Source organism: Aptenodytes patagonicus, chromosome 5 (genome assembly GCF_965638725.1).
Source record: "Aptenodytes patagonicus chromosome 5, bAptPat1.pri.cur, whole genome shotgun sequence".
NCBI classification, from domain to species: domain Eukaryota; kingdom Metazoa; phylum Chordata; class Aves; order Sphenisciformes; family Spheniscidae; genus Aptenodytes; species Aptenodytes patagonicus.
The window spans coordinates 1535940-1548252 of record NC_134953.1 but is presented as its reverse complement, the minus strand read 5'-3'; the positions used below and the strand labels follow the sequence as shown (position 1 = coordinate 1548252).

Below are 12313 nucleotides of genomic sequence, written 5' to 3'. Positions count from 1 at the left end.
ATGGTGGGGGGGTTGTTTCCTTATTTTTTTACAAATATGTCTTGGTTAAGTGTTTTGGGTCAGCATCTCACAGATAGGAAGAGGGGCATTTCTAAAATGAATTCTTGAGCTGGATAAAGCTTGGTCTTAGGTAAGTGGAGGGGTGGACAAAGGAAGGATTGACGAGATGAAAGTGTTCAACTTGCACATGGTTTCAGACTTGTAAAGCGTGGGGAGAGTGCGCGTGCTGAATCTCTTTTCTCTTCTACAGAACAGTGCATTACAGTTAAGGAACATAGTCGTGTGCTGTACAAGCTCTTCGTTGTCAGTAGAAAATAAAATATACAGATAGGTAATTTGTGGCAACAATCACAAACTTGTAAAGCCAAAATTGTAAGGGTGTTTTTTTAATTTACTTGGAGAAATGAAAAATTGTGTAATGCTGATCACGTTTTTGTGATTGTTTCCTAGTATTACAGTTTTGTAAAGTCTAAAACAAGGTTGATAGCAACTCTGAGTAGCTAGTTAGTTTGTACACTTGGCTTTTGAAGACCTCTTACTGATAGTGGAAAACAACTTCTTTTTGTTGTTTAGTTAAAGAATGTGTGGATCACCTAAGCAGTGATGAAAATGAAGAGAAATTGGTTGCTTCGTTATGGGGTGCAGAAAGATGTTTACGGGTCTTAGAAAGCGTGAGTATGAGCAGATGCACTGCACTTCTGAAAACTGCTTTTTCTCAGCCAGACCTTTTCAGTGTTACCTTCTTTCAACATATAGTTTCATAATAACCCTATAATGTTGGTTATGTTTTATGGAAGATACTAACTTTCTGATGTTTATCAGTGTTCCTGGAATGTTTGTTTGAAAATGTCTTTTACCCTTTGACTCTCTAGTGTGTGTCGAGTAATAACGCATCATTATAGAAGCGGTATTTTCTTAGAAGCAATAAATTGATGTCTATTTTAAGAGTTGCTACTTTCAAACATCAGCTGGCTAAGCGCTGAAAGAGAAAACTGCCCTGAAAGTCAAACTAGTACTGTAATCAGTTGAGCGTGTATATTGAGATGGTAAATATTTTTTGATGAGAACTTTGAATAGTGTTAAAACACATGGTACTTTTGCAGAGCTTAACTGACAAGAATTGTGAGCATATGCTTCTCTACAGTACCTCATTTTGCGGAATTTCATGTTTGTTACTAGTGTTACTCTTTTTGTGTTGTGATGCGGTAAGCAAGCAGAAGAGTGCTGTGATGTTTTAGCAGTACATCTCCACTCATCAGAAAGCGACGTCCAGGTGCCGAGTACAGGTCAATGAATCTTAGTGAACACCTTAAACCCAAGTCAGAGGGCAAATAGCTACAGCAGTAACTTGTTTTCTTCACTAAAATAGAAGGACAGACTCAAAGGTAGTGTAAAAGTAAGCTAAAAACTGAGAAAGATGAACAATTGCTGAAGTACTAATTCAAGGGTGCCTACTTAAAAATTAATGGCACCTAGCTCTTTACCTGCCTTCTGAACAGTGAGAGAAAAATTTTCAGATCCGATTCCTGCTTTTATGTTTGATAGATGGAATTGTCAAGCAACAGTAGAAGAGCCTTGTTTAGTGGTAAAATACTCAAATCTGAACTTAAGGGTGTTTTGTGATGTAGTAAGATCCTTAGGAACTTGGGAGAGACAACAAAAATCAACACACCAAATTGTGCAAATTTAAGAGAAGAACTTTTACTGTTTCTGAAAATCAATTCTGAATTTCAGTCAAGGGAATCAAGGAAAAACTTGATTTTTATGGTTGGATGCATAATAAGCTCTCGGAATTGGAGTTGATGTCAAGTCCTAAAAATAACATTACATATATAATTTTATTCTGTGTTATCATTTTTTTTATATATTTACGTACACATATATGCATACACACTTGGGACACTGTAGTCCCAGGATATAGATTCAGGGTTCTGCTGTGACAGAACATTCTGCCACACAGTTTTTCTGTACTTACTGTATCAGGGAAGATGGCTTTATCTCCAGTGCCACGATTTTGTGTGATTAATTACAAGGTGGAAACTCCAAGGAAATATTGGACAATGGTGAGTGAAAGATTACACTGGATAATAACCAAGAAATGTGGAACTGAATAAAGCGGGGTGGTAGTGGAAGGGAATGCTTCTCTTTCAAGGAAAAAAAGTCCCATTTTTAATATTACTTTCTCCTTCCCTTTTTAGGTAACTGTGCATAATCCAGAAAATCAGAGCTATCTGATAGCATACAAAGACTCGCAACTCATAGTCTCCTCAGCTAAGTAAGTTGTAACAAAAAGACGTTTTTGCAGAGTGCTGCACATGATAGGGCAAAAAATAAATTTGTTATACTGGAAGATTCTGGGGGGGGGGGAACCCCTCGTTACTTTCCACTGTTGCTTTTCATTAAGTAATGCTAAAGTTCGTTTAGATGAGGGTGTGGGTAACTACCCAAGTACTACCAATATGTAGTGCTGCTATTGTTGGTTCTGTAGAAGCTGCAAACTGGATTCAGCTTCTTCTGTACCAAGTTAGTATGAACACAGAAGAGGACAGCTGGGATTTATTTATTGTGTTTTCATTGTGCTTAAGTGTTTACTGGAATGGAGCATAACAGAATTGACAGTGTAACTAAGATTTAGAGTAGTGAAATTCTGCTCTTAGCTGTTCTCCCTGGCAAAGATGCTTGTACAAACACCTCTAACCCATTTGTCGATCTGGGTGAGGTCTCAGTTGACTGGCAGAGATTGCATCCCTCTTGTACTGCTCTTCGTAAGAGAACAAATTAAGCTGAAAATTTGACTCTGCAGACCTCATTGGAAACATAATTTCATGGTTGTAAGTTAAATATTTTGAGTATTTCTTTAAATTAAAAAAAACAAACAAACCCACAGTTTACTATGCTATTTAGACCAATATATGGTTTTGACATTTTTAGTTTTGTTTCTAATTGAAATCAGTGTTGTCGGTTTAACATCAAACTAATGTTGTGCAGTAGAATCATGCCTGTGGTCCAGTAGCGTTATGAGATTAAGATTTTACTGCTAGGAAGTCATGTGTCACTTATTTATTTCTTACAGAACGGACAGAACAAGAGAACATTCAGATAACACTGTCAGAATAATGTTGTGCCTTGATGGTCAGAGGATATGAGGGGCTGGGTTTGTAGGGAGAGGAGATATTTTTGGTAAGACCATGTGATGAAGCTGGAAAGAAAAATTAACTTTCTTCTCTTGAAATCTCAAGCTGATAAAGCTCAACGCCACAAAGCTTTACTGGTTTTTGTTTTCACAATTTCAGCTGAGCTCATAAAAGATTTTATAGGTGATAAGTTTGTTCTCTCTCCCTACAGACTGGGCATCAGAAAAATTCTGCATAAGCTCTGTATTTGAGGTTTTTTCCTGGTGAAATGAGCATAAGGGTGGAATGTCCTGTATGTTGTTGAGGTAATTTTGTTCTGCGTCTTCTCCCCGCAGAGCACTGCAGCATTGTGAGGAGTTAATCCAGCGATATAATCGTGCTGAAGACAGTATCTGTTTACCAGACAATAAGCCTCTGCCTCACCAGAACGTAACTAACCATGTGGGTAAAGCAGTGGAAGACTGTATGAGGGCCATCATTGGTGTCTTGCTCAACCTAACAAATGATAACGGTAAAACAAACAAATGGAATTCTGTATATTCTGTGCTAAAGCATCAAATAATCCATTAATGTAAACCCTTTTCTTATACTCATTATGGTTTTTCCATGTACAATGCAATAACGCAGTTATGTATGGTAGATGCTTGCTTTACAGTAATCAGTAATTTGTCTTTGCAAATTGGATAAGTAATTGCAAGCGTGAAGTGTTCAGGTGCGTGCTTTGGCTGAGAGAGTCCTGTTTGTCTTTAGGGCCAAAAGGTTTTTACCAATCTGCTTACAATTATGAAAATGAGTCTTTTCAAAACTGAGCCTCTAAACTCTGTTTGTTTACAGAATGGGGTAGCACAAAAACAGGTGAACAAGACGGTCTGATAGGCACAGCTATGAATTGTGTGCTTCAGGTTCCAAAGTTCCTACCTCAAGAACAGAGATTTGATATTCGGGTGCTGGTAAGCTATTGTATTTGTTACATTACACAAGGTGATTTGCCCCCTTCTTGTGCATTTAACTACTCTGGTTCCAAATTAAGGAGCAGCCTCTACAGTTGTTATTGACCATAGATATACTTAGTGAGGTACTTAAAGAAGGTTTCTGTAAGGATTTGGTGGTTTTGAGCTCTAACCATTTTCCCTGTGTTTGGTGGGAAAAAGTGCACTGCTAGCTGAACAAAGAGATGCAGCTAAATAAGTCTGTGAATTCTCTAGTTTTCAAATGTCTTTTCAGTTTAGAAATATGGTGGATGTTATTGTTTGAGATAAAGGCTGTGTCAAATTTACCTCATCTTATGTAAAATGGGGCTGTGTGGCCTAAATAGCAACAGTGAAATTGTGTACGTGAAGGGTCTTTTAAGAATGTAGACTGAAGGTTGGACCCCTGATTCCCTGATCTATAAATGAAATCTCATCTTTAAAAATGTTTTCGTGTTCAGAATTGGAAAAACGGAGATTCCTGCATACAAGTGGTAGTATACAGGGATCTCAGTTCTGCCTCATATTTCTTTAAATCCTGATCCCTCTGTCTATCCGACTGTTTCATAAAGGTTTGTTAGTAAGTTATGTATCCTCAGAAAGATAAGGGCTAAAGAAGACATTTATCTGGATAGATGTTTTTTGCCAAATTACCCTTTTTTAATGTGCATAATCCTCTTTGACTCTCCAATTCTTGCAGGGATTGGGTCTGTTGATCAATCTAGTAGAATATAGCGCTCGGAATAGGCACTGTCTTGTCAATATGGAAACATCATGTTCTTTTGACTCATTCTGTACGGGAGAAGGAGATGATAGCCTAAAGATAACTGGACAGATTGATGCTGTTCAGGCTTTAGTGCAGGTAAGAAATGTGTTTTTCCTGTAACAGTTACCCATTTCTCGTTATCAGACTGTCAAAGGGAAGGGAGAATTAAGCAATGAAGATTTGTCAAGTTTTTTTTCTGTTTAGTATTTTGAGTAATACAGCGTAGTGGGGGAAGAGGGGTGCCGCTCACAACTCTGACTTCTTCCGTACTGTCCATCACAGAAACAGCTTTCCTGGTAAAAGGCAGTGGTACCATTACTACCGACATCCAAAGGCTGCTCTCGTGCTCCATAAAGCTTTCTTGTTCCTAAACAGTTTACTTCTAGTTTTCTTTTAAACCAGCTGTAAAAGTTGTAAGCCGCTCTTGTCTTGTATACTTTGGTTCCATAGATATTTTTTTTTTAAAGTACTATCTTTATGGGAGTTTGCGACTTTTATAAAGCATGATTTTTTTTTAGAGCAGTCAAATATGGATGTAATGAATATGGATGTGAAACAGCATTCTTAAATGTTGTATTGACTAGCTTGTAAAAAAAAAAAAATCCACCAACAATTTTGGTGAATGAGTTCCACCATGCAAACTAAAATAAAAGAATTGAAAGGATTTTAAAGTACAACTTTTTTATTTCAATTGAGATAACTTTATGGATGCTTTTAGCAGTTCTTCTATTTAACTATGTGAAATAACTGTCCAGCAGCAGACAAAAAAAATCAACAACAAAAATAATATTAAATATCTTAATATACAGCTCTGCAAAGCAGTATTTAAAACTGGTGGTTGTATGGTTTGGGAAATAATTTGTAAGATCTAAGTGCGCAATGTGAGATTGCTGGTTCAGTCACATCCTTGATAAGTCATTTCAAATTACTCTTTGAAATTTTTACTTTTTACATATCAAGGGAAAAGCTAAGAGAGCAAAGGGGGATAGCTAGCATGAAAAGAAAATGAGGATTGGTAGAGAACAAAAACGGACAGGAAAATATGGCAACTTGTAGTCTTCAAGCTGTGTCTCAAAGAAAACGGTTAAACATTTACGATGCCCCAGAGGAGCCTGCCAACTGGTTCAACACTGGGGAGGGAGGGAGGCCTTTTCTGTGGAGCGCAGCGTTAGTGTTGGGGTAAATTATACTATCCTTTGAAGAAGAAAAGGCTATTGTTAAGAAAAGTATTGAGACCAACTGTATTAAGGGGTGAATTGTGAAGGGGGGGAAATAAACTTTCAAGTACTAATTCAGTGTGTTTAGGGTTTAATTTATAATAGAAATTCTCCTGAAATTTTCCCCATTAGCTATTTCTTGAGCGTGAGCGAGCGGCACAGCTGGCCGAGAGCCAGACAGACGAATTGATTAAAGAAGCTCCTACTGCTCAGCACGATAAGAGTGGGGAATGGCAAGAGACAAGTGGGGAGATACAGTGGGTCTCCACAGAAAAGTCAGATAGTACTGAAGAGAAAGATAAGAAGGAAGAAGATGATGAAGAACTTGATCTTAATAAAGGTATGTTGTCTGGTTGTGATGAGCTCAGAAAAGGCAAAGAGCTCTGTGATTGCATAAATTCCCACCTTGTCCTCTGCTTCCCATCTACATGCAGTCTCTTGGGCTGAGATTTCCTCAGCGTATCCCCCAGGTGAAACCGTTACAGGTCATAAGTAGGAGCAGTTCAGAGCTGAAGCATGAGAAGTGGAAGAAGTTACGCTTCTTTTTAATTTCTTAATAGTACCTTCTGTCAGTTCTTTTTAAAAAACCAAACAAAACAAAACCCCTTTTTAGCGACATTCTGTGTGAGAAATACTCTGGAAGGGATGGCTTTTAGGCCTTTGCCTTGTTCTACTGAAACAGTCCTTGAAAGTGACCTGCCTTAATTCTGTTTTCCAGCCTATCATGACCCATTCTCGTTTCATGCTACTTTTAGGTTTTTTTTCTTCCCCACCCTGTTTGCATGTGTGCTTCTTCTGTCCCCATCTTCTTTGTGTCCGCGTTCTTCTCACTCCATTGGTGGTATCTTGGGTACCTGTGTAATGCCTTGATGCGCTGCATCTTTGGTAGCTTGTTCCAGGAATTTGAGTATCTCTAAGCTGAGTTATGTAGTTTGTCTCTGGAAAATGTATCAGGTCAGAAACCTCAGTCTTTCTCGTTTAATCTTCTAATAGTAGGTGCAGTGTATTACTTCTAATAGTGTTTTAATCTTCTAATAGTAGGTGCCGTGTATTACTTTCTCCAACCTTGCTTTATATCCTCCCTCCTTTTTGTAGCTCCCACAGCTGGTGTCTGTGGCTATTTGTGGTTTGCCCCAAAATGCTGAGTCATTAGCAAAAAGTGCTATATATCTGTTATCCTTGATACAATAAACTTCTATTGGTGGAAGCCTTACTGGCTTATAGTATCACATGAAACACTTATATTTGTATTTTGCGTGTGTAAAGCATACAGTTTGCACATTGAAATGGCAATTAATAAAACACTAATGAATTGAAAGCCAATGAACACCGTTTTTCTGTTCAAGAATGTGCTGCTGAGTTAGTAAGTATGGAGTTGGCCTGATTCTTGCCTCTGAAGTCTCAGTCCAAAAGCTCATTTTGTTTCAGAAAAAAGAATTCTGAAAAGTGATAATGAAAGATTGTATTTGAAGCAGTAAAAAATACCAGCTGCTTAGAGAATACAATACACTCGGTTGTCTCTCTTTACAGCTCTTCAGCATGCTGGGAAGCACATGGAAGACTGCATTGTGGCCTCATACACAGCATTGCTTCTAGGCTGTCTCTGCCAAGAGAGTCCAGTAAGGGATTAAGTCAATAACTTGCTCTTAAGTCCTGTGCAATTTTTAGTGAAGTAATAATTTGCAGTATTGAAATGGGTTTATTAAATTAGGGTTCAATGTGAGCTAGTACACTGATGAAGCTACCTTGACGTATATAGTTCTGTGGAAAGTTGCCAGAGGTATTCCATCCAAAACAAATTTTCTGAACATCAGTATGTTTATTAAAAACAGTTGGAATTGAATATTTAACCTCTTCCGCCTCTCTGCCCTTTGCTGTTAGTTTTAGCCCACAAATGAACTTACTTTGGAAAGGCAAAGGAAAATTGGCTCCCCTGTTCTAGAATCATAAAAGCTTGCTTTATTTTTCGGTAGTTTCAATAAGCAAGTTAACATCAGACTTGTTTATTCTTTTTTTGTCAGTCTGCTTTATTTTTTCCTCCATTGAAATTACATTAAATTGTATATGTCCATATTAGTTGAAGATGAGTGTCTCCAATTGGAAATACATAATAGAAAGCTGAAGTTAAAAATATGGAACTGCGATGGCTGAGAACTTCATAAACTCTCCTGTCAAACGTAGGCTCAAATGAAAATGAGGTTTAGACCTGCCTTCAGGCTTGTCTGAATTTACCGTGATGGCAGAAATGGTCTTCAACGTGCTGTTCTGTACCTTTTGACCCATTGGCTCCCGTACCATTTCAGTGTTTGGAGTGGTGCTGACAAGAAGTTCAATAATTCTCAACCCTTAACAATTATAATGGGAGATTCTCTCCATGTCAGCAGAGTAATCCGGTGGGGTTTTTAGGTCTTGATAATCTTGTAGGTCCTGGGGAGGTCTGGTGGTGGCAATGATCTTTAATGGAGGAAAAAACCAAACAAACAAATTAGGAAAAAAAAAAACCAACAGTAAAAGATATTTTAGCAATTGTTGTTTCCTAGAAACGTAAACACCATAAACACACGAGTATTGCTTAAGAAAGGCTTCAGTCACAGAGATGACAGCAAAAGCCATCTTAATAATGCTGTGAATACACTCGTCTTACTGCGTCTCACGTGCAGAGTAACGCCGTTCTGTGTCAGAAAAGTATTTCCCAAATTAAAATAGGTTGTTTTATTTCTTAGATCAATGTGACTACTGTGAGGGAGTACTTACCTGAAGGAGACTTCTCGATAATGACTGAAATGCTCAAAAAATTTCTCAGTTTTATGAATCTTACTGTAAGTAATATATATATTTTTTAAATTGGTGTATGTAGATATTTTTGTAATTGTGTTTTCTGTTAATAGTCCATAGTTAATAGTATTTTTAGAAGCATTTAACATTTCTCAGTTGTGTCTTTAGAAGAGCACGGGATGATTCTCTGGTTTTAAATACTGAAGAGCCGTTTGTCTGTCATAATTTTGGTAGTAAATGGAATGAAGCTGCTTTCATTCCGTTTGATTGTGACTGGTCAGGAAAATATTTTTTTAATCCTCTGCCTGAACCTAATTGCTTTTACCGATATGTAATTCTAAATACTAAAATTCTGAAATGAGCATAGCTCTCAAATATTTTAAAGAGGTATTACAAAAGCTTGTTTGTTACTTCTGTTTTCTGTTACATTTTCCAGTGTGCTGTTGGAACAACAGGCCAGAAATCTATCTCTAGGGTGATTGAATACTTGGAACACTGCTAGATACTTAACTTCCGCTGCAGGCACTCTAATGCTGGAGCTACCCTTAGACAAAAGAAGAAGTCATGAAAGAAGTCCTTGAAGGATATACCAAGAGCATTCATCTGTGTCATTCGTGTTCGGATTTTTAAGGCTACCTGGTCTCTTAACCATGCATTCAGCATTTTCTAAAAGACAGTTACTACATCAATCTGCAACTATCAAAAATGAGGGGGAAAAGGTTCTGAGGAAAATAAATAAAGAAACCATGCTGTTTATGATGCAGTGCAGTATTTAAATATTTTTGGCAGGGTTTACCCTCCCTATCTTTTTTTTCTTGCTTTGTTCGTGACAAGTTTCAAGGGGAAAAACTTGCTGCTGATAGTGCAACTGCTGTTTACTGTTGAGCCACTGTTTCATGCCAGCCAGGTGCAAAGGCAGCTTAGCTACTGAGGTATCAAACAAATGTTCTAATAAAGAAGTTCTGGACAGCAGCACCGCTCCTATTTGAGTTTAATTTGCTCTTGCTTTTTTATTACTAGATTATTCCAAAATCATAAAATATAAATTTTTAAATACTTTTGTGATTTTAACTACTGTCTATATTTAAAATTTGTTGGAATCCAAAGAGGCGAGGATTGGATAGTTTATTTTTTATACTGTTTTGATTGAAATTAGGTTGTTGAACTATTTCTCAGTTCTAAAACTGTCATGGCCCGTGTACTGTAAACTGATAGACCGTAACACTTTGTAGTTCCGAGAAGCATGCAAACCCATAAACACACAAAGCCATCTGAGGGTATGTTATCCACAAAAGAAATAGTAACTGTAAAAAGTTGTGCCCTGTTAAAAAAAAAAAAAGAAGAAAAAAAAAAATTTAAAAAAAATTCAATCCCAGGGTAGTTTACACTTCTAATAAGCAGAAACTTTGAAATGCTGTTTTAATTTGTTTCAAGGAAGCACTCAAGATGTATTTTATAATGCTCAGTACAAAGAATTTGGATGTTTTAGGGGGAAGAATTTTAAAGAAGCTAAAACACCAATGGGGATTAATGTTTCCAGCTGACATAATCTTTCTATTTCATTCTTCTGTAGTATGACAAAGTTTAAATGCATACAACACAAAGCCTTAAACTGCTGATATAGCTAAGATTTTGTTCAGTCTGAGGTCTAGTTCACAGCAAAGCATCGTGTTTGAAGACTTAAGTGGAACAAAGAATCCCAGAAAATACATGACTTTTTTTAACAATTTTTTTCTTGCACTCATTATTCAGACCAACAGAATTGGTAATTATTTTTATTAAGCTGGTCTTGAATATTTGCAGACTGTTCTGAGATCTGCTTCATCGACATTTTTAAATACCTGTATAGGTAGTTACATCATGTTATTCCATTGAATTTGTAAAACTTGAAGCCATAAAAATATTAGTTCTGTGTATAATGAGGGGGAAATAACAGGAAATCTAACCTGCTTTTAGATCTTGTGTTATCTCCATGTATAAAGTTAAGAACTCGTGCTTTTGTATCAGTGCCAGCTGTAAATTTTTTACATACAGTGGCTGCCTTCTATGTCTTCCTATTTTTGATAATGCAGATTGTTGGGAATTCTGTAAGGAAGTAACTGATTAGCTGCAAAAATCCTATGTTGGTCATACTTTTTTGCGTTTTCTCTCATCACCTTCTAAAACTTAGTGTATCAGTGTAACTTAGAAAAGTTTTTGAGGTTGTATTCCCCTTTGTTTAAAAAAAACTCAGTATTGAGAGAGAGAGAAGCTGTATGTAAGTGTTCTACATCAGGAGGAAATTATTGACTATTTTGCCCATCTAGTTTCTGATTTTTAGAGATTTTCACTTATAATGGGATTTCAAATTGATTATATAGTTTTCTGTGGAGAGATGGCAAGAGAAAATAAAATACAGATGTGATGATGGGGGAAAGCAGGGACAACTACCTTTCTTTGTTACACTGGTAATTGCTTGGGAATTGATTTACCTCAGTGTTTAACAGTTTTTTTTAAATGTAACTAATTGTCAAGCACTGACAAATGCAGATTATTTTTTTTGAGGGTGGGGGGAGAAATCACCCTGTGAACTGCAGTGCATTTTTGTGTGCTAGACCCTCAAATAACTCTGCATTAAAGGGTACTTGAGGCCAACTTGCAAATTAAAGTTTTAAAGTAACTTTTTTCCATTGTAAATATTTGTGTAAATACTCTCAATTGGAAATTAGAACAGTAGAGTACTTTTCTGAATCCAATCCTATTTTTATTTTATACAGTATTTCTCAGCTGTGATCTTTGGAGCAAAAGCCAACGGCAGGAAAAATAGTTTGTACCAGTTTCATGAAGTATGTCTTTGGGTTTTTGTAAATAATTTTAACTCAAATAAAATTGCTACTTTCAATACATATCTTGTCTTTTAACATGTAATAAAATGCTCCTCTGAGTGATTGCAGAAAGAAGGCAGCGTCAGGTAAATTGTTAACAGGAAAAAAAAAAAAAGAGGAAAAAAATACTAGAGGAGCATCCTGAAGGTAGTGCTCCGTCTTTCACTGGCGTCTTGGGACAACAAAATTCGGTGCCTGGACGTGAGGCTGTGGTCAGTCGAACCCACTGAGGCTTAATGTTTTCCGGAGACGAGGTACTCAAATCTCTTGATGCACTTTGGAGTTCTGCACACAAGTTGGTATTGATCCTTCAGCTGAAGGAGCATGTAACAGCTCTGAAGAGCTGCACTTAGAATAACAAAAACGTGCTGAAGCATAGGGGAAATGGGGCAGTTCTTGTTATGGTGATACTTGTCACATCATGGGGGGTGTTAATGGCTTCTTTCTTCAGTGAAAAATGAGAAAATTACCACCAGCGTTGCTCTGTTTCTCTATTAATATGAATGAATTTCAGGATGGATTTTCTCCCGTGGATCTTTTCTTAATTGATACAACTAGATAGAGGTACAACGTGCCATAATTCATGAGC

At 37.0% G+C, this 12313-nt stretch overlaps 1 protein-coding gene across 4 annotated transcripts in view; it reads left to right on the top strand.

Moving 5' to 3' along the window:
* Positions 1-11745, top strand: part of WAPL (WAPL cohesin release factor) — a 161093-nt gene extending 149348 nt beyond the window's left edge. For all 4 annotated transcript variants that reach the window (XM_076338293.1, XM_076338290.1, XM_076338291.1 and 1 more), the window contains 9 exons: positions 574-671; positions 2199-2275; positions 3470-3645; positions 3969-4084; positions 4803-4964; positions 6218-6425; positions 7616-7704; positions 8809-8904; positions 9297-11745. In XM_076338293.1, the coding sequence (XP_076194408.1) occupies positions 574-671; positions 2199-2275; positions 3470-3645; positions 3969-4084; positions 4803-4964; positions 6218-6425; positions 7616-7704; positions 8809-8904; positions 9297-9362 (1088 nt within the window). In that variant the 3' untranslated portion in view covers positions 9363-11745. The remainder of the gene's footprint in view (positions 1-573; positions 672-2198; positions 2276-3469; positions 3646-3968; positions 4085-4802; positions 4965-6217; positions 6426-7615; positions 7705-8808; positions 8905-9296) is intronic.
* The last annotated feature ends 568 nt before the right edge of the window (positions 11746-12313 follow it).